At 39.7% G+C, this 27229-nt stretch overlaps 1 protein-coding gene across 1 annotated transcript in view; it reads left to right on the plus strand.

Annotated features, from left to right (window-relative positions):
• PAN2 (poly(A) specific ribonuclease subunit PAN2) overlaps positions 1-27229 on the plus strand; it is a 616232-nt gene that overhangs the window by 103288 nt on the left and 485715 nt on the right. Inside the window, 4 exon segments of the mRNA XM_053705507.1 lie at positions 11536-11646; positions 11885-12004; positions 12325-12510; positions 22632-22674. Of these exon segments, the coding sequence (XP_053561482.1) occupies positions 11536-11646; positions 11885-12004; positions 12325-12510; positions 22632-22674 (460 nt within the window).

Consider the following 27229-nt stretch of genomic DNA (forward strand, 5'->3'; position numbering starts at 1 on the left):
TTCAGCAAGGGCATTATATGTCTACAATAGACTTACAGGATGCATATCTTCCAGAAATAGATCTGATGGCTTCTCATCTAAACAAGAAACTTCCCAGGTATCTGTCCAGGGATCCTCAGGCGGAAGCAGTGGATGCGTTGACACTTCTTTGGAGTTATCAACCTGCTTATATCTTTCCGCCTCTAGCTCTTCTTCCAAGAGTGATTTCCAAAATCATAATGAGCGTTTGTTCTGCTGGTGGCTCCAGCATGGCCACACAGGTTTTGGTATGCGGATCTTGTTCGGATCTCCAGTTGCCAACCTTGGCCACTTCCGTTAAGGCCAGACCTTCTATCTCAAGGCCCATTTTTCCATCAGGATCTCAAATCATTTAAATTTGAAGGTATGGAGATTGAACGCTTAATACTTAATCACTGAATCAGAGAAACCTCTATGACTAATACTATGTTACAGGATCGTAAATCTGTGTCTAGAAAGATTTATTACCGAGTTTGGAAGACTTGCATTTCATGGTGTTCTTCTCATAAATTCTCAAGGCATTCTTTTAGAATTCCTAAAATGTTTACAGTTTCTTCAGGATGGTTTAGATAAGGGTTTGTTTGCAAGTTCCTTGAAAGGACAAATCTCTGCTTTTTCTGTTCCACAGAAAAATTGCTAATCTTCCTGATATTCATTGTTTTGTACAGGCTTTGGTTCGTATCAAGCCTGTCATTAACTCAATCTCTCCTCCTTGGAGTCTTAATTTGGTTTTGAGGGCTTTACAGGCTCCTCCGTTTGAGCCTATGCATTCTCTGCTTTGGACATTAAATTACTTTCTTGGAAAGTATTGTTCCTTTTGGCCATCTGTTCTGCTAAAAGAGTTTCTGAATTATCTGCTCTTTCTTGTGAGTCTCCTTTTCTGATTTTTCATCAGGATAAGGCGGTTTTGCGGACTTCATTTAAATCTTTACTAATGTTGTTGGAATTCACAACTTTAGGTAGAGAAATTGTTGTCCCTTCCTTGTGTCCTAATCCTACGAATTCTCTGGAGAGATCTTTACATTCTTTGGATGTGGTAAGAGCTTTGAAATATTATGTTGAAGCTACTAAAGATTGCAGGATGACTTCTAGTCTATTTGTTGTCTTTTCTGGTTCTAGCAAAGGTCAGAAGGCTTCTGCCATTTCTTTTGGCATCTTGGTTAAAGGTTTTGATTCATCATGCTTATTTAGAGTCGGGTAAATCCTCGCCTCAGGATTATGGCTCATTCTACTAGGTCAGTTTCTACTTCCTGGGCTTTTAGGAATGAAGCTTCTGTTGATCAGATTTGCAAAGCAGCAACTTGGTCTTCTTTGCATACTTTTACTAAATTCTACCATTTTGATGTTTTCTCTTCTTCAGAAGCAGTTTTTGGTAGAAAAGTACTTCAGGCAGCTGTTTCAGTTTGATTCTTCTGCTTTATAATTTCAGTTTTTTTCATTATAAGATTAAAACTTTTGATTTGGGTTGTGGATTCATTGCAAACAGGAGCATGTGTGTGTAAGTTTTTTTTTTTTTTTTTTTTTTTTTTTTTTTTTTTTGGGGGCTCCTAAAGAACGCAGATGATGCAGGCAATTTGGGAGAAATTTCCCACTGGGGCCCTTCTTTACTGCTACGCAGCTGATATTCAGCTTCGCACAGTTTCTCTTCTAGCTGGGGGCGGTCTCTAGATGTGCACCATTTGACTTGGACGCAGTTTCTAGCTGAGGCTGGTCGGAAGTTTGCTTCTGCATAGCGATCAGCATAAGGAGTTTGCTGCAGGCATTGGGAGAGATCCTGACTTCATTCCGGTCATGCTTGCCTAGCTAGGAGGTGGTGAGTACCTCAGCCAAGGCTGAGGGTAGAGGTACCACGCAAAAGTTTAACTTTTTATTTTTGTTACAATATTGAGACCTTATACTCGCTATGGAGGATTCTGATATTAACCCCTTCCACTATTTTTAGTATGTATTGTGTGTATAATGTGTGGGTTGATTAAGTAATATTTTATTGCTGGTATCTTTAAAAGGGAATTAAAATAGCACCTTTTCTTTTACAAGATATGACAAGTTCACGGATTTCATCCTTGTGGGATTTAACCTCCTGCTAGCAGGAAGTGGCAAAGAGCACCACAGCAGAGATGTATGTATGTATAACGTTTCCTTATAAGTTGCTCCCAGACCAGAAATATCCACTATTTAAGGCACAACACAGACACATGAGTCAAAGTAAAGCAAATTGATCATACCTTTATTTTGGCATGTTGGACAAACACTCGGCAAATGTTAGCGGTGTGACTACCAGGAGACACAGGTGTGTGGAGTGTGATGTCGTCTGACGCGTTTCACGCCCTTCTGGCGCTTTGTCAAAGATGTGGAGGTGTGTGTAGTGAGCATACTTTATCTGAAAGAAAACTCCTCCTTTGATGTGATGTCATAGTAGCAAACTGTTATCAAAATTATTAGTACCTATATGTGATAAAGTGTATTAAAAAAGTGTTGAGTGTATATTTTAATTGAAGTTCGTTGCGTGTATTAATTTAAAGTGAGTTACTATTTAAAAGTTTATTTTTATTAAAAAATACTAACATATGATGCTATACGGCTCTTAAATATTTATGACCAATAGCAAAGAACAAAAGAATTCCTATGGTTACATTATACTGTGTTCATTCTGCTGGAATTTTACTACAATAATATTTTTTAGTTATTATTGTAATACATTGATATGTGTTTTGTTCTTTTGTTTCTAAAAGTTCTGATACTTTTATTTATATAGGCATTCAGAACATTACGGTTTTCCGTTTATCTGAACTCTTGTCAGTCTTATTATTAACCCCTTTATCACTATTTAGAATTAATACGTTATGTGTATCTCTACTTTATAAAAGTTTATCTTCTTACTTCGCAGGGTTAACTAGATATATTAGAGCCGATGGTTCATATCAACACTAAAATATTACAATACTAAAAGTTGTATACTTAGTGTGAATAAACAGTTTTTGAACTTTACACCTGATTTGTAAATTATCGATTTAGATAATTATATATCGTTCTTTGATATTGAATCCATTTTAACTTTTGTTTCACTACTTGGATATAGAAACCTGCATATTGTTCCTTAAAATTAGTAATGGTATTTTTTTGTGTTTATTGAGGCTTTCAAGGCTTAAACACAAAATAGATGTGGAGTAGATGGGACAGGTATTTGGGGAGTAAACAAATATTCTTAAAATAGTTTGGTACTGTTGTCCAAACTTTGATTTTTGGTTATTGTTTAATTTTTATATATTAATGCTTTAATTCTCTTGATACAGATCTAAATCCCATCTGGAGTTTATTCCTTTTGGCTCTTTGGTTGCTAGTTTAAATATCCACTTTGCCTCTCTATCCAATAGTTTCCTGAATCTATCTCCTCCTCTCTTATTGGCTGGAATAAAATCAATGGCTTGGAATTTAAAGGCTGTTTTGCTTTCTTCAGTGGTTATTCTATGATTGGCATAGTGTTTAGCTACTGGTGTAGTTAAAATGGATTCAATGTCAAAGAACGATATATAATTATCTAAATCGATAATTTACAAATCAGGTGTAAAGTTCAAAAACTGTTTATTCACACTAAGTATACAACTTTTAGTATTGTAATATTTTAGTGTTGATATGAACTATCGGCTCTAATATATCTAGTTAACCCTGCAAAGTAAGAAGATAAACTTTTATAAAGTAAAGATACACATAACGTATTAATTCTAAATAGTGATAAAGGGGTTAATAATAAGACTGACAAGAGTTCAGATAAACGGAAAACCGTAATGTTCTGAATGCCTATATAAATAAAAGTATCAGAACTTTTAGAAACAAAAGAACAAAACACATATCAATGTATTACAATAATAACTAAAAAATATTATTGTAGTAAAATTCCAGCAGAATGAACACAGTATAATGTAACCATAGGAATTCTTTTGTTCTTTGCTATTGGTCATAAATATTTAAGAGCCGTATAGCATCATATGTTACTATTTAAAAGTTTATTTTTATTAAAAAATACTAACTCACTTTAAATTAATACACGCAACGAACTTCAATTAAAATATACACTCATCAACACTTTTTTAATACACTTTATCACATATAGGTACTAATAATTTTGATAACACAGTTTGCTACTATGACATCACATCAAAGGAGGAGTTTTCTTTCAGATAAAGTATGCTCACTACACACACCTCCACATCTTTGACAAAGCGCCAGAAGGGCGTGAAACGCGTCAGATGACGTCACACTCCACACACCTGTGTCTCCTGGTAGTCACACCGCTAACATTTGCTGAGTGTTTGTCCAACATGCCAAAATAAAGGTATGATCAATTTGCTTTACTTTGACTCATGTGTCTGTGTTGTGCCTTAAATAGTGGATATTTCTGGTCTGGGAGCAACTTATAAGGAAAAGTTTTGTTTATTGTATACCTGGAACGGGCAGCCTGGTCTGCAGGTCTGGGTTTGTGCCGGGAGAGGCGCCGGCGCAGTGTTTCCTGTGTGTTCCTGCATAGACCTTACCACTCAGTCCTTGAACTCTCACTCATCTGTGTGTGTGTATGTATATGTGTATGTATATGTGTATGTATATGTGTGTGTGTGTGTGTGTGTGTGTGTGTGTGTGTGTGTATATGTATATATGTATATATATATATCTATATCTCCTCCCTTCCCCTCCCCCTCTAGTCATTCTCTTTGCCTGTGTTAGTGATAGGAAGAGGTAAAGTGAGGTGTTAGTTTAGATTCTTCAATCAAGAATTTTTTATTTTAAAATGGTGCCAGTGAGTACTATTTCTCAAGGAGAAATCTTCAGTCTGGAGCTTCCCGAGAGGATTGGAGACATTATATTTTTTTTTGTTCTGCCCTGATGTTGATGATCTTAGCAACGTTATCTAAGATCCATTCTGGTTCCCACAGAGCTTCTGAAGGTAGTGTGAGGAAAAATCTTCAGTGTGGAGAACAGTGTCATGCTACAAGCCGCATTGAGGTATGTTCAGCCCTTTGTTTTCTGGGGAGACTTGATATATCAGAACAGGCTGACATTATTCCCTACCTGGGAAGGGGTAAGCAGTAGGCACTATATGTATAATGATGGAACTTGCATTACCTTTTTTTTTTTTTTTTATATTGATGCTATCTTCCACCGCGTCTAATTCATTTACTCTGCAGGATATGGCTGCAGTTATGTCAACTACCCTTAGAGGTATTATCTAAGTTACCAGTGTTAAAGAGCAAATGCAGTAGGACAGAAGTCAATGTGAATACTGAGTCCTCTGATGCTTTGTTGGCTATTTCCGATGTACCCTCACAGGCATCTGATTTGGGGGTCAGGGAACTTCTGTCTGAGGGGGAACTTTTCAATTCGGGAAGTGTTACCTCAGACGGATTCGGACGTCATGTCCTTTAGATTTAAGCTTGAACACCTCCGCCTATTCGGGAGGTTTTAGCGACTCTGGATGACTGTGACTCTATTGTGGTACCACCAGAGAAATTGTGTAAAATGGACAAATACTTAGAGGTACCTGCTTACACTGATTTTCCGGTTCCTAAGAGAATTTCGGAGATTATCAAGAGGGAATGGGACAGACCGGGTATCCCGTTTTCACCTTCTCCAAATTTTAAGAAAATGTATCCCTTATCTGACTCTGTTCGGGACTCTTGGCAAACGGTCCCTAAGGTGGAGGGAGCTATATCTACCCTGGCTAAGCGTACAACTTTTCCTATTGAGGACAGTTGTGCTTTCTAAGACCCTATGGATAAGAAATTGGAGGGTCTTCTAAAATTGTTTATTCATCAGGGTTTCCTTTTACAACAGACGGCCTGCATGGTTCCAGTTACCACTGCGGCGGCCTTCTGGTTTGATGCCTTAGAAGAGTCTCTTAAGACTGAGACTCCCTTAGATTATATTTTAGATAGAATTAAGGCTCTTAAGCTGGCTAATTCTTGGCAGTTTACGCAGACCTTCATGGGTGATGGTGACAACGGATGCCAGTCTGCTAGGCTGGGGTGCAGTCTGGAATTCCCTGAAGGCTCAGGGTGTATGGACTCGGGTGGAGTCTCTACTTCCAATCAATATTCCGAATTGAGAGCAATATTCAATGTGCTTCAGGCGTGGCCTCAGTTGGCTTTGGCCAAATTAATCAGATTCCAGTCGGACAACATCACGACTGTGGCCTACATCAATCATCAGGGAGGAACGAGGAGTTCCTTAGCGATGACAGAAGTATCCAAGATAATTTGATGGGCGGAGGCCCACTCTTATCTGTCAGCAATCTACATCCCAGGAGTGGACAACTGGGAAGAGGACTTTTTAAGCCGACAGGTTTTTCATCTGGGGAGTGGGAACTCCATCCGGAAGTATTTGCCTCACTGATTCTCCGATGGGGCAGACCGGAGTTGGATCTGATGGCGTCTCGACAGAATGCCAAGCTCCCAAGATACGGATCCAGGTCGAGGGATCCTCAGGCCGAACTGATAGATGCCTTGGCAGTGCCTTGGTCGTTCAACCTAGCTTATGTGTTTCCACCATTTCCCCTCCTTCCCTGAGTGATTGCTCAGATCAAACAGGAGAGGGCTTCAGTAATTCTAATCGCGCCTGCGTGGTCACGCAGGACTTGCTATGCAGATCTAGTGGACATGTCCTCTCTGCCTCCATGGAAACTTCCAGTGAGACAGGACCTTCTCATTCAAGGTCCTTTCCAACATCCAAATCTAATTTCTCTGCAGCTGACTGCTTGGAAAATGAATGCTTGATTTTATCTAAGCGGGGTTTCTCTGAGTCGGTCATTGATACTTTGATTCAGGCACGTAAGCCTGTCACCAGAAAAATTTATCATAAGATATGGCGTAAATATCTCTTTTGGTGTGAATCCAAGGGCTACTCATGGAGTAAGGTTAGGATTCCCAGGATTCTGTCTTTTCTCCAAGAAGGATTAGAGAAAGGGTTATCAGCAAGTTCCTTAAAGAGACAAATTTCTGCTTTGTCGATTTTGCTACACAAACGTTTGGCAGATGTTCCAGACGTTCAGTCTTTTTGTCAGGCTTTAACTAGAATTCAGCCTGTATTCAGACCAATTGCTCCAGCCTGGAGTTTGAATTTAGTTCTTAATGTTCTTCAAGGGGTTCCGTTTGAACCCATGCATTCCATAAATATTAAATTGTTTTCTTAGAAAGTTTTATTTTTGGTTGCTATTTCTTCTGCTCGTAGAGTTTCTGAGCTTTCAGCACTACAATGTGATTCGCCTTATCTTATCTTCCATTCTGATAAGGTGGTTTTACGTACCAAACCTGGTTTTCTTCCCAAGGTTGTTTCTAATAAGAATATTAATCAGGAAATAGTTGTTCCTTCATTATGTCCTAATCCTTCTAAGAAGGAGCGTATGTTGCATAACCTGGATGTGGTCCGTGCCCTGAAGTTTTACTTGCAGGCGACTAAGGATTTCCGTCAATCATCTTCATTATTCATTGTTTTTTCTGGAAAGCGTAGGGGTCAGAAAGCTACGGCTACCTCCCTTTCTTTTTGGCTGAAGAGTGTCATCCGTTTTGCATATGAGACTGCTGGACAGCAGCCTCCTGAAAGAATTACGGCTCATTCTACTAGGGCTGTGGCTTCCTCATGGGCATTTAAAAACGATTCTTATGTTGAAAAGATTTGCAAAGCTGCAACTTGGTCGTCTCTTCACACATTTTCCAAATTTTGCAAATGTTATACTTTTGCTTCTTCTGAGGCTGGTTTTGGGAGAGAGGTTCTTCAAGCAGGTAGGGCCTTCCGTTTAGGTCTCTGTCTTGTCCCTCCCTTTTCATCCGTGTCCTGTAGCTTTGGTTTTGTATACCACAAGTAAGGATGAAATCTGTGGACTCGTCATATCTAGTAGAAGAAAAGGAAATTTATGCTTACCTGATAAATTAATTTCTTCTACGATATGACGAGTCCACGGCCCTCCCTGTCATATTTTTAAGACAGAAGTTAATAAAAATAAAATATAAATCTGTCACCTCTGCACCTTTGGCTTTTCCTTTCTCTTCCTAACTTCGGTCGAATGACTGGAGGTGGAGGGAAGGGAGGAGCTATATATATACAGCTCTGCTGTGGTGCTCTTTGCCACTTCCTGTTAGCAGGAGGATAAATCCCACAAGTAAGGATGAAATCCGTGGACTCGTCATATCGTAGAAGAAATTAATTTATCAGGTAAGCATAAATTTACTTTTTCTTACCTGGGGTATAGTCTTTTTTTCCCATTGACTGTTTTCTCTTTAAATTTTGTGGGCAAAATTAGGCTTGCAAGGGCGCAAAATGCCAAAGTTTATTGCGTCATTCTTGGCGCGAGAATTTTTTTTTTTAGTGCAAAGTTAAGTCCGATGATGCAAATTCGTAATTTCCGGCATCTTAGTTGACGCCGAGTTCCTTGCACAAGGTTGCGTCGTCAATGATGCGAGTGTCATTTCCGGATGTTAGCACCAAAAAAATTTCTGGTGCCAAATAATTTCATTATTTAAAACCCCATTCCTATGTGCCTTTTGCCTTTTTCTATGTTGGAGGGCTATGCTGTTTGCATTTTTTTCCCATTCCTGAAACAGCCATACAAGGAAATTGATAATTTTGCTTTATATATTTTTTTTTCCTCTTACATTTGCAAGATGTCTAAATCTGATCCCGTCTCAGAAACCACTGTTGGAACCCTGCTGCCTGATAAGAGTTCTACCAAAGCTAAGTGCATTTGTTGTAAATTTGTGGAGATTATATCTCCAGCTGTGGTATGTAATAGTTGTCATGATAAGCTTTTACATGCAGAGAATGTGTCAATCAGTAATAGTACTATGCCTGTTGCTCCTTAACATCTAATGTACAAGATGTACCTGTGAATATAAAAGATTTTATTGCTAATGCAATTCAGAAAGCTTTGTCTGCCATCCCGCCTTCTAATAAACGTAAAAGGTCTTTTTAAAACTTCTCATAGTTGAAGAAATTTCTAATGACCGACAACATACTGAATTATCCTCATCTGACGAGGATCTATCTGATTCAGAAGATCCTTCCTCCGATATTGACACTGAAAAATCTACTTATTTAAAACGGAGTATATTTGTTCCTTGTTAAAAGAAGTGTTGATTAAATTGTATATTGAGAAAACTAGTCCTCTTGATATTAAAACTAGTAAACGTTTAAATTCTGTTTATAAACCTCCTGTGGTTACTCCAGAGGTTTTTCCAGTTCCTGATGCTATTTTGGATATGATTTCTAAGGAAGGGAATAGGCCTGGTACTACTTTTTTCCTTCAAGGTTTAAAAAAAAAAATTGTATCCTTTGCCAGCAGTTAGATTGGAGTTTTGAGAAAAGATCCCCAAAGTTGATGGGGCTATTTCTATTCTTGCTAAACGTACTACTTTTAAAGACCCTTTAGATAGGAAACTTGAATCTTATTTATATTCTGGTCATCTCCTCAGGCCTGCCATTTCTATGGCTGATGTTGCAGCTGCATCAACTTTTTGGTTGGAAAGTTTAGCGCAACTGATCCTGATTTGTCTAGCATTGTTCCCTTGCTTCAACATGCTAATCATTTTATTTGTGATGCCATTTTTGATATGTTAAATCTATGTCTTTAGCTAGAAGAGCTTTGTGGCTTAAATATTGGAATGCTGGCATGGTATCTAAGTCTAGATTACTATCTCTTTCTTTCCAAGGTAATAAGTTATTTGGTTCTTGTTTGAAATCAATTATTTCAACTGTCACTGAGGGGAAGGGAGTTTTTTTGCCTCAGGATAAAAGACCTAAGGGTAAATCTAAAGCTTCTAACCGCTTTTGTTCCTTTCGACAAAATAAGGAACAGAAACCTAATCCTTCCCCCAAAGAATCTGGTTCCAATTGGAAATCTTCAAGTTGGAGTAAATCCAAACCATTTAAGAAACCAAAGCCAGCCCCCAAGTCTGCATGAAGATGTGGCCCTCATTCCAGCTCAGCTGGTAGGGGTCAGATTAAGATTTTTCCAAAACACTTGGGCAGATTCTGTCCAAAATCATTGGATTCAGAGTATTGTCTCTCAAGGGTACCAAATAGGATTCAGGGTAAGACCTCCTGTGAGAAGTTTTTTTTTTTTCCCTCTCGCGCATCCCAGTAAAGGCACAAGCTTTTCTGAAGTGTGTTTCAGACCTGGAGCTTTCAGGGCTAATCATACCAGTTCCGTTTCAGGAACAGGGTCTGGGTTTTTATTCAAATCTATTCATTGTCCCAAAGAAAGAAAACTCAAAATTTTGAATTATGTAAGAGTGCCAACTTACAAGGTGATCACACCTGCAGACTACCCCTTATTTCAGTTCTTTTGACAGACTTGCATTTTAACCAATCAGTGCTGTATCCTAGGTAACTCCACGGGAGTGAGCACAATGTTATCTATATGGCACATATGAGAGAGTTTGAAAGATGTTGCTGATCAAGTGACTTAATACTTCTGTGGAGTTTGGTGTGAGGGATAGAAGGAAAGAGAGTAATAGGAAGTTTTGTGATGTTGCAAGTGAGGAGGTAATAGTCAGAGGAAAAGGGGAATTTGAAGTTTGAGTGCATGGATTGCGGAAAATCGGATAAAGGGAGTGTCCATCTGTGTGTGGGTCGGTCCTTTGAGCTGGAAGAAAGTGGCTCCAGGGGCAGTGGGCTTGTCAGAGGTTGAAGTCCCAATAATTTGGGTAGGGATGTCTGAGGAGAGAAAATAAAGAAGCCAGGCTGCAAAATGATCAAGAGAAGAGAGAATTTCTGTGAGCCAGATTGGTTGAGGGAGTGGGTGATGAAGAGGTCGTGGATAGAAGTGAGCTTGTTGCAAACAGAGTTGCAGAGTGCACAAGTGAAGGGGGTGTTGGGCTTAGATACAAAAGGAACTTGAGTAAGGTTTCTTGGTCTATGGAATGGCACAAATGGGTGGGCAAGATTAGAAAGTTGTGGGGGACCAGGATTAAGAGATATTGCCAGCAGCTAATATGAGCAAGAGGGAGAGTGACATGAGATAGATTTGTAGCATTGCATGTCTTTGGGATGTGGTGCAGGGGGGGAGTGAGAGAGAAAGTTTAGGAATGTGTAAATTTCATGAGAGCAAAGGTGAGGGTAAGAGATGGGCCAATGACTAATGCAGGTGGTAAGGGGGAAGGAGTAAATGAAAAATATAGTTTGTTGTATTAACAGTAGGTAGATGAAACGAAAACTTACAAAACTTAACATATGGTGCAGACAAAGTGACTATCTGTAATAATATCTGTAAATGAGTTTATGCACTGCTGTGTAGTATGTATATAAGGTCAGGCAATTTACAGCATGTGTAGGTTACAGCTATTGTGCTCCAGTCTCTCAGTAGGGGCATAGAATAGCAAAAACTATCAATTAATGAATGTACTGTATATTACAATTTATGTTTTTGTAATTTTAAATTTGTATTTTTTTTTTATTTATTTTTTTTACTAATAAAATTCATTTTGGAGGATTAGATTTTGAATTTAATGTTTTTTCGTCCCTATATCTTTTCAGGTGCCTTACCAGCTTGATAATGATTTTGACAATTTCAGCCAAGTCCCAGAGTCTCCAATTGGGCGTGAAGAGGAGCCACATCTCTATATGGTGGCCAAAAAGTACCGCAAGGTAGAGTAGATCCTCTTTATAACATTATGAACTTCTACAAAATACAATAAAACAATGTAATAATTTAATGCATTATTTACCTTTTGAACAGGACACTTTTTACTTTGTTTTGCTTTTAAATTTAAAGTGAAACATTTAGCATTATAAAATGCACCTGTGCAAAACTTTTCCCAGTTTTCTGAATAGTTTTGTGGTCTACCCTGAAATAATTAGGGTTTTTTCAAAATTGTTTCTACAGGTCACGATAAAATATTCAAAATTAGGACTGGAAGACTTTGACTTTAAACACTACAACAAAACCTTGTTTGCAGGGTTGGAACCTCACATTCCCAACGCCTACTGCAACTGCATGATACAGGTGATTAAGGGGCTTGTCTGGCATTGTCTACATGATGCTTGCTAGCTAAAAAATCAAATGAGAAATAGCTGGAATTCTGGATTCACTCTAGGGAACTTGAGTTTGAAAGGGAATAATATATGGAGAGCATTTGGCTTATTTTACAATAAAGGTTTTCCGTGATAAATATCAGGTTAGCAGCAGTTTGAAATTAATAGAATGCTGAGGCTGAAGTCTTAATTGGCATTCATTATTCTGTATGCTTGGCATGATGTGGGTGACTGATTAGATGTACAAATTACAGCCTTTCCTCTAGTCACATTTATTGTTGACCCCCTTAGGTTATTTATTTGCTGGAGCCGGTCCGATGTCTGGTACAGAACCACCTGTGTCAAAAAGAGTTCTGCTTGAGCTGTGAATTAGGTTTCTTGTTTCACATGCTGGACTTGTCACGTGGAGATCCGTGCCAGGTAAGCTGAAATTATTTACATTCAATGACTAAAATGGAGCTGACAAATTTAGTTTTAGTTACAGTAACAACAAGGTTTTATGGGAAGGTTCTGTATTAGTGCTTCTTAAACGGATGGAAAGTTTAAAACTGAAATGTGCAGGGGTGCATTTCAATTTTTAAATTGCAGAAAAATGTTTCCATTAGCAAATATTTTAAGTTACTGTTTTTTCAAACATCCTATGCACATTTCCTGTGAGGGCCGTGGACCAGGATTCAAACACTACACCTTTTCAGAAAGTTAGCAGTGGCTTATATGACGCTATATGACACAAATTGATCTTCAGACACAATATACACCATAACCAGCTCTCTGAGCTTGTATGCTGGTGCACCAGCCCTCACAGCATATTTGTATGCTGGTGCACCAGCCCTCACAGCATATTTGTATATGCTGTTGAAAAACAATAACTAATAAAGGAAGTTTATTGCAAAAAAATGCTTCTATTTAAAATTGAAAAGCACCCATGCACATTTCAATGTTGACCTTTCTATCCCTTTAACCTGTTTGAGACTCAAAATATTTGAGTAGGCCAACAAAGCAATGAGCAGAACAGGCACTTGTTAAAGGGACATCAAACCCAATTTTCTCCAACATAGGTGTGTCCGGTCCACGGCGTCATCCTTACTTGTGGGATATTCTCTTCCCCAACAGGAAATGGCAAAGAGCCCAGCAAAGCTGGTCACATGATCCCTCCTAGGCTCCGCCTTCCCCAGTCATTCTCTTTGCCGTTGTACAGGCAACATCTCCACGGAGATGGCTTAGAGTTTTTTGGTGTTTAAATGTAGTTTTTATTCTTCAATCAAGAGTTTGTTATTTTAAAATAGTGCTGGTATGTACTATTTACTCTGAAACAGGAAAGAGATGAAGATTTCTGTTTGTAAGAGGAAAATGATTTTAGCAACCGTTACTAAAATCGATGGCTGTTTCCACACAGGACTGTTGAGAGGAATTAACTTCAGTTGGGGGAAACAGTGAGCAGACTTCTGCTGCTTGAGGTATGACACATTTCTAACAAGACTCGGTAATGCTGGAAGCTGTCATTTTCCCTATGGGAACCGGTAAGCCATTTTCTTAGTTTAAGTAAAAGAATAAAGGGCTTCATTAGGGCTTAAAAAACTGGTAGACATTTTTCTGGGCTAAAACGATTACTTTACTAAGTATATTTGGCAGATTATTACTTTTAATAGTTGTTAAATCTTGGGGATTGTTTTAATAAAAACGGCAGGCACTGTATTGGACACCTTTTTCACTGGGGGCCTTTTCTAGTCATAGACAGAGCCTCATTTTCGCGCCTCTAATGCGCAGTTGTTTTTGGAAAGCATGGCATGCAGATGCATGTGTGAGGAGCTAAGAACCACTGAAAAAGCTTATAGAAGGCATCATTTGGTATCGTATTCCCCTCTGGGCTTGGTTGGGTCTCAACAAAGCAGATACCTGGGACTGTATAGGGGTTAAATGTAAAAACGGCTCCGGTTCCGTTATTTTAAGGGTTAAAGCTTTCAAATTTGGTGTGCAATACTTTTAAGGCTTTAAGTTACTGTGGTGAAATTTTGGTGAAATTTGAACAATTCCTTCATACTTTTTCACATATTCAGTAATAAAGTGTGTTCAGTTTGAAATTTAAAGGGACAGTAACGGTTTTATTGTAAAACGTTTTTTGTGCTTTGTTGACAAGTTTAAGCCTGTTTAACATGTCTGAACCATCAGATAACGATGTTCTATATATATGAAAGCCAATGTGTCTCCCCATTTAAATATATGTGATATATTTGTGTCATAATGTCCAAACAAAGTAGGGATAATAATGCCATAGATATGATATTGCCCAAGATGATTCCTCTAATGAGGGGAGTAAGCATGGTACTGCATCATCCCCTTCTGTGTCTACACCAGTTTTGCCCACACAAGAGGCCCCTAGTACATCTAGTGCGCCAATACTTATTACCATACAACAATTAATGGCTGTAATGGATAATTCTATTGCATGCATTTTTTTCCAAAATGCCTACTTATCAGAGAAAGCGTGATTGCTCTGTTTTAAACACTGAAGAGCAAGAGGACGCTGATGATATCTGTTCTGACATACCCTCACACCTATCTGAAGGGGCCAGGAGGGAGGTTTTGTCTGAGGGAGAAATTTCAGATTCAGGGAAAATTTCTCAACAAGCAGAACCTGATATTGTAACTTTTAAATTTAAATTTCAACATCTCCACGCACTACTTAAGGAGGTATTATCTACTCTGGATGATTGTGACAATTTGGTCATTCCAGAGAAATTAGGTAAGATGGACAAGTTCCTAGAGGTTCCGGTGCCCCCCGATGTTTTTCCTATACCCAAGCGGGTGGCGGACATAGTAAATAAGGAGTGGGAAAGGCCCGGCATACCTTTTTGTCCTCCCCCTATATTTAAGAAATTAGTTCCTATAGTCGACCCCAGAAAGGACTTATAGCATACAGTCCCCAAGGTCGGGGGGGGCGGTTTCTACTCTAAACAAACGCACTTCTATTCCTATAGAAGATAGTTGTGCTTTCAAGATCCTATGGATTAAAGGTTAGAGGGTTTGCTTAAAAAGATGTTTGTTCAGCAAGGTTACCTTCTACAACCAATTTCATGCATTGTTCCTGTCACTACAGCTGCGTGTTTCTGGTTCGAAGAACTAGAAAAGTCGCTCAATAAAGAATCTTCGTACGAGGAGGTTTTGGACAGAGTTCAAGCTCTTAAATTGGCTAACTCTTTTTTATTTTAGATGCCGCTTTGCAATTAGCTAGATTAGCGGCGAATAATTCAGGGTTTGCTATCGTGGCGCGCAGATCGCTTTTGCTTAACATCCCTTTCAAGGGTAAAACACTGTTTGGCCCTGACTTGAAAGAGATTATTTCAGACATCACTGGGGGAAAGGGCCACGCCCTTCCTCTGGATAGGTCTTTTAAGGCTAAAAAGAAGCTAAATTTTCGTCCCTTTCGCAGAAACGGACCAGCCTCAAATTCTACACCCTCTAAGCAAGAGGGTAATACTTCTCAAACCAAGCCAGCCTTGAGGCCGATGCAAGGCTGGAACAAGGGTAAGCAGGCCAAGTCACCTGCCACTGCTACCAAAACTCTCTTTGCTCAGGCTGGGGCAAGAGATGTTCAGGATCCTTGGGCGCTAGAAATAGTTTCTCAAGGTTATCTCCTGGAATTCAGGGAACTACCCCCAAGGGGAAGGTTCCACGGGTCTCAATTATCTTCGAACAGGCATTCTTACACTGTGTAGAAGACCTGTTAAGCATGGGAGTGATTCATCCTGTTCCATTAGGAGAACAAGGGATGGGTTTTTACTCCAACCTGTTCATAATTCCCAAAAAAGAGGGAACATTCAGACCTATTTTAGATCTCAAGATTCTAAACAAGTTTCTAAGGGTTTCATCATTCGAAATGGAAACCATTCGAACGATCCTTCCTACCATCCAGGAAGGTCAATTCATGACCACGGTGGACTTAAAGGATGCGTACCTACGTATTCCTATCCACAAGGAACATTTTCGGTTCCTAAGGTTCGCCTTTCTGGACAAGCATTACCTGTGGCACTTCCATTCGGATTAGCCACTGCTCCAAGGATTTTCACAAGGGTACTAGGGTCCCTTCTAGCGGTGCTAAGACCAAGGGGCATTGCAGTAGTACCTTACTTGGACGACATCCTGATTCAAGTGTCGTCTCTGTCAAAAGCAAGGGCTCATACGGACATTGTCCTAGCCTTTCTCAGATCTCACAGGTGGAAAGTGAACATAGAAAAAAGTTCTCTGTCCCCGTCAACAAGAGTTCCCTTCTTGGGAACAATAAGTTTCCTTAGAAATGAAGGTTTTTCTGACAGAGGCCAGAAAATCAAAACTTCTAAGCTCTTGTCAGGTACTTCATTCTGTTCTTCTTCCTTCCATAGCGCAGTCCATGGAAGTAATAGGTTTGATGGTTGCGGCAATGGACATAGTTCCTTTTGCACAAATTCATCTAAGACCATTGCACCTGGGCATGCTCAGACAGTGGAAGGGGATTATACAGACTTGTCTCCGACGATACAAGTAGATCAAATAACCAGAGATTCACTCCGTTGGTGGCTGACTCTGGACAACCTGTCACAGGGAATGAGCTTCCGCAGACCAGAATAGGTCATTGTCACGACCGACGCCAGTCTGGTGGGCTGGGGCGCGGTCTGGGAACCCCTGAAAACTCAGGGTCTATGGTTTCGGGAAGACTCTCTTCTCCCGATAAACATAATGGAACTGAGAGCGATATTCAATGCTCTCAAGGCTTGGCCTCGACTAGCAAAGGCCAAATTCATAAGGTTTCAATCAGACATCATGACGACTGTTACATATATCAACCATCAGGGGGTAACAAGGAGTTCCCTGGCGATGGAGGAGCATCCGGGGGAGTGGGAACTCCATCTGGAAATCTTTGCCCAAATAACTCAATTATGGGGCATTCCAGACATGGTTCTGATGGCCTCTCGTCAGAACTTCATGGTCCCTTGTTACGGGTCCAAATCCAGGGATCCCAAGGCGACTCTATTGGATACAATAGTAGCACCTTGGATCTTCAACCTAGCTTATGTATTCCCACCGTTTCCTCTCATTCCCAGGCTGGTAGCCAGGATCGATCTGGAGAGGGCTTCGGTGACCTTGATAGTTCCTGTGTGGCCACGCAGGACTTGGTATGCAGACCTGGTGAATGTGTCATCGGCTCCACCATGGAAGCTACCTTTGAGACAGGACCTTCTTATTCAGGGTCCATTCGAACATCCGAATCTGGTTTTCCTCCAACTGACTGCTTGGAGTTTGAACGCTTGATTTTATCAAAGCGTGGGTTTTCAGATTCTGTAATAGATACTCTTATTCAGGCTAGAAAGCCTGTAACTAGAAAAATTTACCATAATATATGGAAAAAATATATCTGTTGGTGTGAATCTAAAGGATTCCCATGGAACAAGATAAAAATTCCTAAGATTCTTTCCTTTCTACAAGAAAGTTTGGAGAAAGGATTTTCTGCGAGTTCTCTGAAGGGACAGATCTCTGCTTTATCTGTTTTACTTCACAAAAGGCTGGCAGCTGTGCCAGACGTTTAAGCGTTTGTTCAGGCTCTGGTTAGAATCAAGCCTGTTTACAGACCTTTGACTCCTCCCTGGAGTCTTAATCTAGTTCTTTCAGTTCTTCAAGGGGTTCCGTTTGAACCCTTACATTCCGTAGATATTAAGTTATTATCTTGGAAAGTTTTGTTTTTAGGTTGCAATTTCTTCCGCTAGAAGAGTTTCTGAGTTATCTGCTCTGCAGTGTTCTCCGCCCTATCTGGTCCATGCAGATAAGGTGGTTTTTACGTACTGAGCCTGGTTTTCTTCCGAAGGTTGTTTCCAACAAAAATATTAACCAGGAGATAGTTGTATCTTCTTTGTGTCCGAATCCAGTTTCATAGAAGGAACGTTTGTTACACAATTTGGACGTTGTCCGTGCTCTAAAATTCTATTTAGATGCTACAAAGGATTTCAGACAAACATCTGCCTTGTTTGTTGTTTATTCTGGTAAAAGGAGAGGTCAAAAAGCAACTTCTACCTCTCTATCTTTTTGGCTTAAAAGCATCATCAGATTGGCTTATGAGACTGCCGGACGGCAGCCTCCTGAAAGAATCACAGCTCATTCCACTAGGGCCGTGGCTTCCACATGGGCCTTTAAGAACGAGGCTTCTGTTGATCAGATATGTAAGGCAGCGACTTGGTCTTCACTGCACACTTTTACCAAATTTTACAAGTTTGATACTTTTGCTTCTTCTGAGGCTATTTTTGGGAGAAAGGTTTTGCAAACCGTGGTGCCTTCCATCTAGGTGACCTGATTTGCTCCCTCCCATCATCCGTGTCCTAAAGCTTTGGTATTGGTTCCCACAAGTAAAGATGACGCCGTGGACCGGACACACCTATGTTGGAGAAAACAGAATTTATGTTTACCTGATAAATTACTTTCTCCAACGGTGTGTCCGGTCCACGGCCCGCCCTGGTTTTTTAATCAGGTCTGATGATTTATTTTCTTTAACTACAGTCACCACGGTATCATATGATTTCTCCTATGCAAATATTCCTCCTTTACGTCGGTCGAATGACTGGGGAAGGCGGAGCCTAGGAGGGATCATGTGACCAGCTTTGCTGGGCTCTTTGCCATTTCCTGTTGGGGAAGAGAATATCCCACAAGTAAGGATGACGCCGTGGACCGGACACACCGTTGGAGAAAGTAATTTATCAGGTAAACATAAATTCTGTTTTTTTTTTCATGATTTAGGGGTAGCATGCAATTTTAAACAGCTTTCTAATTTACCTATATTATTGAATTTGCTTCATTCTCTTGATATCCTTTGATGAAAAGCACATCTAGATCTGATTGGTGGCTGCACATAGATACCTCATGATTGACTCACCCATGTGCATTCCTATTTCTTCAACAAAGGATATCTAACTTTTCAATCACTGTTGGTTACACTACTATCTCCCCATCACCCCAAGTCTGCTGCCTAGGAGTTGCACTTGACTCCAATCTGTCCTTCATACCCCACATCCAATTGCTCTCTTCATCCTGTCGCAACCACCTACGCAATATCTCCAAAATTCTTCCGTTTAGGAGTGCTGAAACTACTAAACGGCTAATCCACTCCCTGGTAATTTCCCGACTTGACTACTTTAATAACCTACTAACTGGCCTCCCTCTCTCCTGCCTTTCCCCTCTTCAATCCATCCTAAATGCCTCTGCTACGCTAATCCACCTCTCCCAGTGCTCTGTATTTGCTGCACCTCTCTGCGAGTCCCTTCACTGGCTCCCCATTCACAGCAGAATTAAATTCAAAATTCTCACCCTGACCTACAAAGCCCTTACCAACGCAGCCCCTCCCCCACGTGTCCTCCCTCATTAACAAATATACTCCAGCCCACCCCCGAAGATCCAACAATGACCTGCTTCTTGCATCTTCTACCATCCCCTCCTCCCATGCTAGACTACAGGACTTAGCTTGAGGAAGTGCGTTCCAGGTGGTTGGTGCCACACGAGAGGTCATTTTTCCGCTAACCTTTCCTCCTTTAAACACTCCCTAAAGACCTTAATTTCATGTAATTGGCAAGAGTCCATGAGCTAGTGACGTATGGGATATACAATCTTTACCAGGAGGGGCAAAGTTTCCCAAACCTCAAAATGCCTATAAATACACCCCTCACCACACCCACAATTCAGTTTTACAAACTTTGCCTCCTATGGAGGTGGTGAAGTAAGTTTGTGCTTGATTTCTTTAAGCGCTTCTAAGCATTTTGAAGCCCAATTCCTCTCAGAGTACAGTGTTTGTCAGAGGGTTGTGAAGGGAGTATCGCCTATTGATTTTATGGTTTTCCTTGCGAGAAATCTTTTCAAAGGTTCTCTGTTATCGGTCGTAGGGATTAATCTCCTACCTCTTTTCAGATCGACGATATACTCTTTAATACCATTACCTCTGCTGATACTTTTTCAGTACTGGTTTGGCTATCTGCTATATGTGGATGGGTGTCTTTCGGTAAGAATGTTTTTCTTATTTAAGACACTCAGCTATGGTTTGGCACTTTATGTATTAATATAAAGTTTTAACTATGTATTTTACTTATATTTGCCATGAGTCTATGTATATTTCATTTTGTAGACTGTCAGTTTCAGTTTGGGAAGCATGTTTAGGAAGTTATTTGTCTTACCTGGGGTATAGTCTGTTTTTTTTTTTCTAATTGACTTTTTTTCTTTTAATTTCACGGGCAAAATTAGGCTCGCAAGGGTGTAAAATGCTGTTATTGCGTCATTCTTGGCGCGATAATTTTTTGGCGCGAAGGTACATCTTTGACGCAAGTTGGTAATTTCCGGCGTCTGAGTTGACGCCAGGTTTCCTTGCACGAGGTTGCGTCATTTCCGGATCTTCTTGGTGTCAAATTTTTTTTCAACTTCCTTTTGCGTCATACTTGGTGCCAAAAAATTTAGTTTATTTTTCACCCCACTTCCTATATGCCTTCTATATGCTCAGAGGGCTATGCTGTTTGCATTTTTCCCCATTCCTGAAACTGCCATATAAGGAAATTATAAATTTTCTTTTACATTTTGCAAGATGTCTCAATCTGATCCTGTCTCAGAAGCAACTGTTGGAACCCTGCTGCCTGATCACCATTATACCAAAGCTAAGTGTATCTGTTGTAAGTTAGCTGAGATTATATCTCCAGCTGTAGTATGTAACAGTTGTCATGATGAGCTTTTGCACGCAGAAAATGTTTCCATCAGTACTAGTACAGTTTCTTTTGTTCCTTCAACATCTAATGTACATGATATCCCTGTTGATATGAAAAAATATATTGCTGATGCGATACAGAAGGCTTTGTCTGCTATTCCGCCTTCTAATAAACTTAAAAGGACTTTTAAAACTTCTCATAAAATTGATGAAATTTCTAATGACCGGCAACATACTGAAATATCATCCTCCTCTGAGGATCTCTCTGATTCAGAAGATCCTACCTCAAACATTGACAAATCTACTTATCTTTTCAAGATTGAGTATATTCGTTCCTTATTGAAAGAAGTGTTGGTGATATCAAAGCTAGTAAACGTTTAATTTCTTTTTACAAACCTCCTGTGGTTACTCCTGAGGTTTTTCCAGTTCCTGATGCTATTTCTGATGTGATTGCTAAGGAATGGATTAAGCCTGGTACTACTTTCATTCCTTCTAGGTTTAAAAGGTTGCACCCTTTGCCAGCGGCTAGATTAGAGTTTTGGGAAAAAGTCCTCAAAGTTGATGGGGCTATTTCTACTCTTGCCAAACGTACTACTATTCCTATAGAAGACAGTACTTCTTTTAAAGATCCTTTAGAGGGGAAACTTAAATCTTATCTAAGGAAAGCTTATTTATATTCTGGCTATCTTCTCAGGCCTGCCATTGCTATGGCTGATGTTGTGGCTGCATTAACCTTTTCATTGGAAAGCATAGCGCAACAGGAAACAGATCCTGATTTGTCTAACATTGTTTGCTTCAACATGCTAATCATTTTATCTGTGGTGCTATTTCTTTCATGTAATTAGCAAGAGTCCATGAGCTAGTGACGTATGGGATATACATTCCTACCAGGAGGGGCAAAGTTTGCCAAACCTCGAAATGCCTATAAATACACCCCTCACCACACCCACAAATCAGTTTTACAAACTTTGCCTCCTATGGAGGTGGTGAAGTAAGTTTGTGCTAGATTCTACGTTGATATGCGCTCCGCAGCAGGTTGGAGCCCGGTTTTCCTCTCAGCGTGCAGTGAATGTCAGAGGGATGTGAGGAGAGTATTGCCTATTTGAATTCAATGATCTCCTTCTACGGGGTCTATTTCATAGGTTCTCTGTTATCGGTCGTAGAGATTCATCTCTTACCTCCCTTTTCAGATCGACGATATACTCTTATATATACCATTACCTCTACTGATTCTCGTTTCAGTACTGGTTTGGCTTTCTACTACATGTAGATGAGTGTCCTGGGGTAAGTAAGTCTTATTTTCTGTGACACTCTAAGCTATGGTTGGGCACTTTTATATAAAGTTCTAAATATATGTATTCAAACATTTATTTGCCTTGACTCAGGATGTTCAACGTTCCTTATTTCAGACAGTCAGTTTCATATTTGGGATAATGCATATGAATTAATCAATTTTTTTCTTACCTTAAAATTTGACTTTTTTCCCTGTGGGCTGTTAGGCTCGCGGGGGCTGAAAATGCTTCATTTTATTGCGTCATTCTTGGCGCAGACTTTTTTGGCGCAAATTTTTTTTTTTCTGTTTCCGGCGTCATACGTGTCGCCGGAAGTTGTGTCATTTTTGACGTTTTTTTGCGCCAAAAGTGTCGGCGTTCCGGATGTGGCGTCATTTTTGGCGCCAAAAGCATTTAGGCGCCAAATAATGTGGGCGTCTTTTTTGGCGCTAAAAAATATGGGCGTCATTGTCTCCACATTATTTAAGTCTCATTATTTATTGCTTCTGGTTGCTAGAAGCTTGTTCACTGGCATTTTTTCCCATTCCTGAAACTGTCATTTAAGGAATTTGATCAATTTTGCTTTATATGTTGTTTTTTCTATTACATATTGCAAGATGTCCCAGATTGACCCTGAGTCAGAAGATACTACTGGAAAATCGCTGCCTGGTGCTGGATCTACCAAAGTTAAGTGTATCTGCTGTAAACTTGTGGTATCTCTTCCTCCAGCTGTTGTTTGTAATGAATGTCATGACAAACTTGTTAATGCAGATAATATTTCCTTTAGTAATGTTACATTACCTGTTGCTGTTCCATCAACATCTAATACTAGTGTTCCTGTTAACATAAGAGATTTTGTGTCTAAATCCATTAAGAAGGCTATGTCTGTTATTCCTCCTTCTAGTAAACGTAAAAGGTCTTTTAAAACTTCTCATTTTTCAGATGAATTTTTAAATGAGCATCATCATTCTGATAATGATTCCTCTGGTTCAGAGGATTCTGTTTCAGAGGTTGATGCTGATAAATCTTCATATTTATTCAAAATGGAATTTATTCGTTCTTTACTTAAAGAAGTCTTAATTGCTTTAGAAATAGAGGATTCTGGTCCTCTTGATACTAAAACTAAACGTTTAAATAAGGTTTTTAAATCTCCTGTAGTTATTCCAGAAGTTTTTCCTGTCCCTGATGCTATTTCTGAAGTAATCTCCAGGGAATGGAATAATTTGGGTAATTCATTTACTCCTTCTAAACGTTTTAAGCAATTATATCCTGTGCTATCTGACAGATTAGAGTTTTGGGACAAAATCCCTAAGGTTGATGGGGCTGTCTCTACTCTTGCTAAACGTACTACTATTCCTACGGCAGATAGTACTTCCTTTAAGGATCCTTTAGATAGGAAGATTGAATCCTTTCTAAAAAAAAGCTTACTTATGTTCAGGTAATCTTCTTAGACCTGCTATATCTTTAGCGGATGTTGCTGCAGCTTCAACTTTTTGGTTAGAAGCTTTAGCGCAACAAGTAACAGATCATAATTCTCATAGCATTGTTAATCTTCTTCAACATGCTAATAATTTTATTTGTGATGCCATCTTTGATATCATTAGAGTTGATGTCAGGTATATGTCTTTAGCTATTCTAGCTAGAAGAGCTTTATGGCTTAAAACTTGGAATGCTGATATGTCTTCTAAGTCAACTTTGCTTTCCCTTTCTTTCCAGGGTAATAAATTATTTGGTTCTCAGTTGGATTCTATTATCTCAACTGTTACTGGAGGGAAAGGAACTTTTTTACCACAGGATAAAAAATCTAAAGGTAAATTTAGGTCTAATAATTGTTTTCGTTCCTTTCGTCACAATAAGGAACAAAAGCCTGATCCTTCACCCACAGGAGCGGTATCAGTTTGGAAACCATCTCCAGTCTGGAATAAATCCAAGCCTTTTAGAAAACCAAAGCCAGCTCCCAAATGCACATGAAGGTGCGGCCCTCATTCCAGCCCATCTGGTAGGGGGCAGATTACGATTTTTCAAAGAAATTTGTATCAATTCAATTCACAATCTTTGGATTCAGAACATTGTTTCAGAAGGGTACAGAATTGGCTTCAAGATAAGGCCTCCTGCAAAGAGATTTTTTTTCTTTCCCGTGTCCCAGTAAATCCAGCGAAGGCTCAAGCATTTCTGAAATGTGTTTCAGATCTAGAGTTGGCTGGAGTAATTATGCCAGTTCCAGTTCTGGAACAGGGGCTGGGGTTTTATTCAAATCTCTTCATTGTACCAAAGAAGGAGAATTCCTTCAGACCAGTTCTGGATCTAAAAAATTGAATCGTTATGTAAGGATACCAACATTCAAAATGGTAACTGTAAGGACTATCCTGCCTTTTGTTCAGCAAGGGCATTATATGTCCACAATAGATTTACAGGATGCATATCTGCATATTCCGATTCATCCAGATCACTATCAGTTTCTGAGATTCTCTTTCCTAGACAAGCATTACCAGTTTGTGGCTCTGCCGTTTGGCCTAGCAACAGCTCCAAGAATTTTTACAAAGGTTCTCGGTGCCCTTCTGTCTAATCAGAGAACAGGGTATTGTGGTATTTCCTTATTTGGACAATATCTTGGTACTTGCTCAGTCTTTGCGTTTAGCAGAATCTCATACGAATCGACTTGTGTTGTTTCTTCGAGATCATGGTTGGAGGATCAATTTACCGAAAAGTTCATTGATTCCTCAGACAAGGGTAACCTTTTTAGGTTTCCAGATAGATTCAGTGTCCATGACTCTGTCATTAACGGACAAGAGACGTCTGAAGGATTCGACAGGCTGAGATCAATTTTAGTCTCAATCATTCCCTTCGGTAGCCTTATGCATGGAAATTCTAGGTCTTATGACTGCTGCATCGGACGCGATCCCCTTTGCTCGTTTTCACATGCGACCTCTTCAGCTCTGTATGCTGAATCAGTGGTGCAGGGATTACACAAAGATATCTCAATTAATATCTTTAAAACCGATTGTACGATACTCTGACGTGGTGGACAGATCACCATCGTTTAGTTCAGGGGGCTTCTTTTGTTCTTCCGACCTGGACTGTAATTTCAACAGATGCAAGTCTGACAGGTTGGGGAGCTGTTTGGGGGTCTGACAGCACAAGGGGTTTGGGAATCTCAGGAGGTGAGATTACCAATAAATATTTTGGAACTCCGTGCAAATTTCAGAGCTCTTCAGTCATGGCCTCTTCTAAAGAGAGAATCGTTAATTTGTTTTCAGACAGACAATGTCACAACTGTGGCATATATCGATCATCAAGGAGGGACTCACAGTCCTCTGGCTATGAAAGAAGTATCTCGAATACTGGTATGGGCGGAATCCAGCTCCTGTCTAATTTCTGCGGTTCATATCCCAGGTATAGACAATTGGGAAGCGGATTATCTCAGTCGCCAAACGTTACATCCGGGCGAATGGTCTCTTCACCCAGAGGTATTTCTTCAGATTGTTCAAATGTGGGGACTTCCAGAAATAGATCTGATGGCTTCTCATCTAAAAAAGAAACTTCCCAGGTATCTGTCCAGATCCAGGGATCCTCAGGCGGAAGCAGTGGATGCATTGTCACTTCCTTGGAAGTATCATCCTGCCTATATCTTTCCGCCTCTAGTTCTTCTTCCAAAAGTAATCTCCAAGATTCTGAAGGAAAGCTTGTTTGTTCTGCTGGTGGCTCCAGCATGGCCTCACAGGTTTTGGTATGCGGATCTTGTCCGGATGGCCTCTTGCCAACCGTGGACTCTTCCGTTAAGACCGGACCTTCTGTCGCAAGGTCCTTTTTACCATCAGGATCTCAAATCCTTAAATTTAAAGGTATGGAGATTGAACGCTTGATTCTAAGTCAAAGAGGTTTCTCTGACTCTGTGATTAATACTATGTTACAGGCTCGTAAATCTGTATCTAGGAAGATATATTATCGAGTCTGGAAGACTTACATTTCTTGGTGTCTTTCTCATCATTTTTCCTGGCATTCTTTTAGAATTCCGAGAATTTTACAGTTTCTTCAGGATGGTTTGGATAAAGGTTTGTCTGCAAGTTCCTTGAAAGGACAAATCTCTGCTCTTTCTGTTCTTTTTCACAGAAAGATTGCTAATCTTCCTGATATTCATTGTTTTGTACAAGCTTTGGTTCGTATAAAACCTGTCATTAAGTCAATTTCTCCTCCTTGGAGTTTGAATTTGGTTCTGGGGGCTCTTCAAGCTCCTCCGTTTGAACCTATGCATTCATTGGACATTAAATTACTTTCTTGGAAAGTTTTTTTGTTTCTTTTGGCCATCTCTTCTGCTAGAAGAGTTTCTGAATTATCTGCTCTTTCTTGTGAGTCTCCTTTTCTGATTTTTCATCAGGATAAGGCGGTGTTGCGAACTTCTTTTAAATTTTTACCTAAGGTTGTGAATTCTAACAACATTAGCAGAGAAATTGTGGTTCCTTCATTGTGTCCTAATCCTAAGAATTCTAAGGAGAGATCATTGCATTCTTTGGATGTAGTTAGAGCTTTGAAATATTATGTTGAAGCTACTAAGAATTTCCGAAAGACTTCTAGTCTATTTGTTATCTTTTCCGGTTCTAGGAAAGGTCAGAAGGCCTCTGCCATTTCTTTGGCATCTTGGTTGAAATCTTTAATTCATCATGCTTATGTCGAGTCGGGTAAAACTCCGCCTCAGAGGATTACAGCTCATTCTACTAGGTCAGTTTCTACTTCCTGGGCGTTTAGGAATGAAGCTTCGGTTGATCAGATTTGCAAAGCAGCAACTTGGTCTTCTTTGCATACTTTTACTAAATTCTACCATTTTGATGTGTTTTCTTCTTCTGAAGCAGTTTTTGGTAGAAAAGCAGCTGTTTCAGTTTGATTCTTCTACTTATAATTTCAGTTTTTTTCATTATAAGATTTAAACTTTATTTTGGGTGTGGATTATTTTCAGCGGAATTGGCTGCCTTTATTTTATCCCTCCCTCTCTAGTGACTCTTGCGTGGAAGATCCACATCTTGGGTAGTCATTATCCCATACGTCACTAGCTCATGGACTCTTGCTAATTACATGAAAGAAAACATAATTTCTTTCATGTAATTAACAAGAGTCCATGAGCTAGTGACGTATGGGATATACATTCCTACCAGGAGAGGCAAAGTTTCCCAAACCTTAAAATGCCTATAAATACACCCCTCACCACACCCACAAATCAGTTTTACAAACT

This window comes from Bombina bombina, chromosome 3 (assembly GCF_027579735.1).
Source record: "Bombina bombina isolate aBomBom1 chromosome 3, aBomBom1.pri, whole genome shotgun sequence".
Lineage (NCBI taxonomy): Eukaryota > Metazoa > Chordata > Amphibia > Anura > Bombinatoridae > Bombina > Bombina bombina.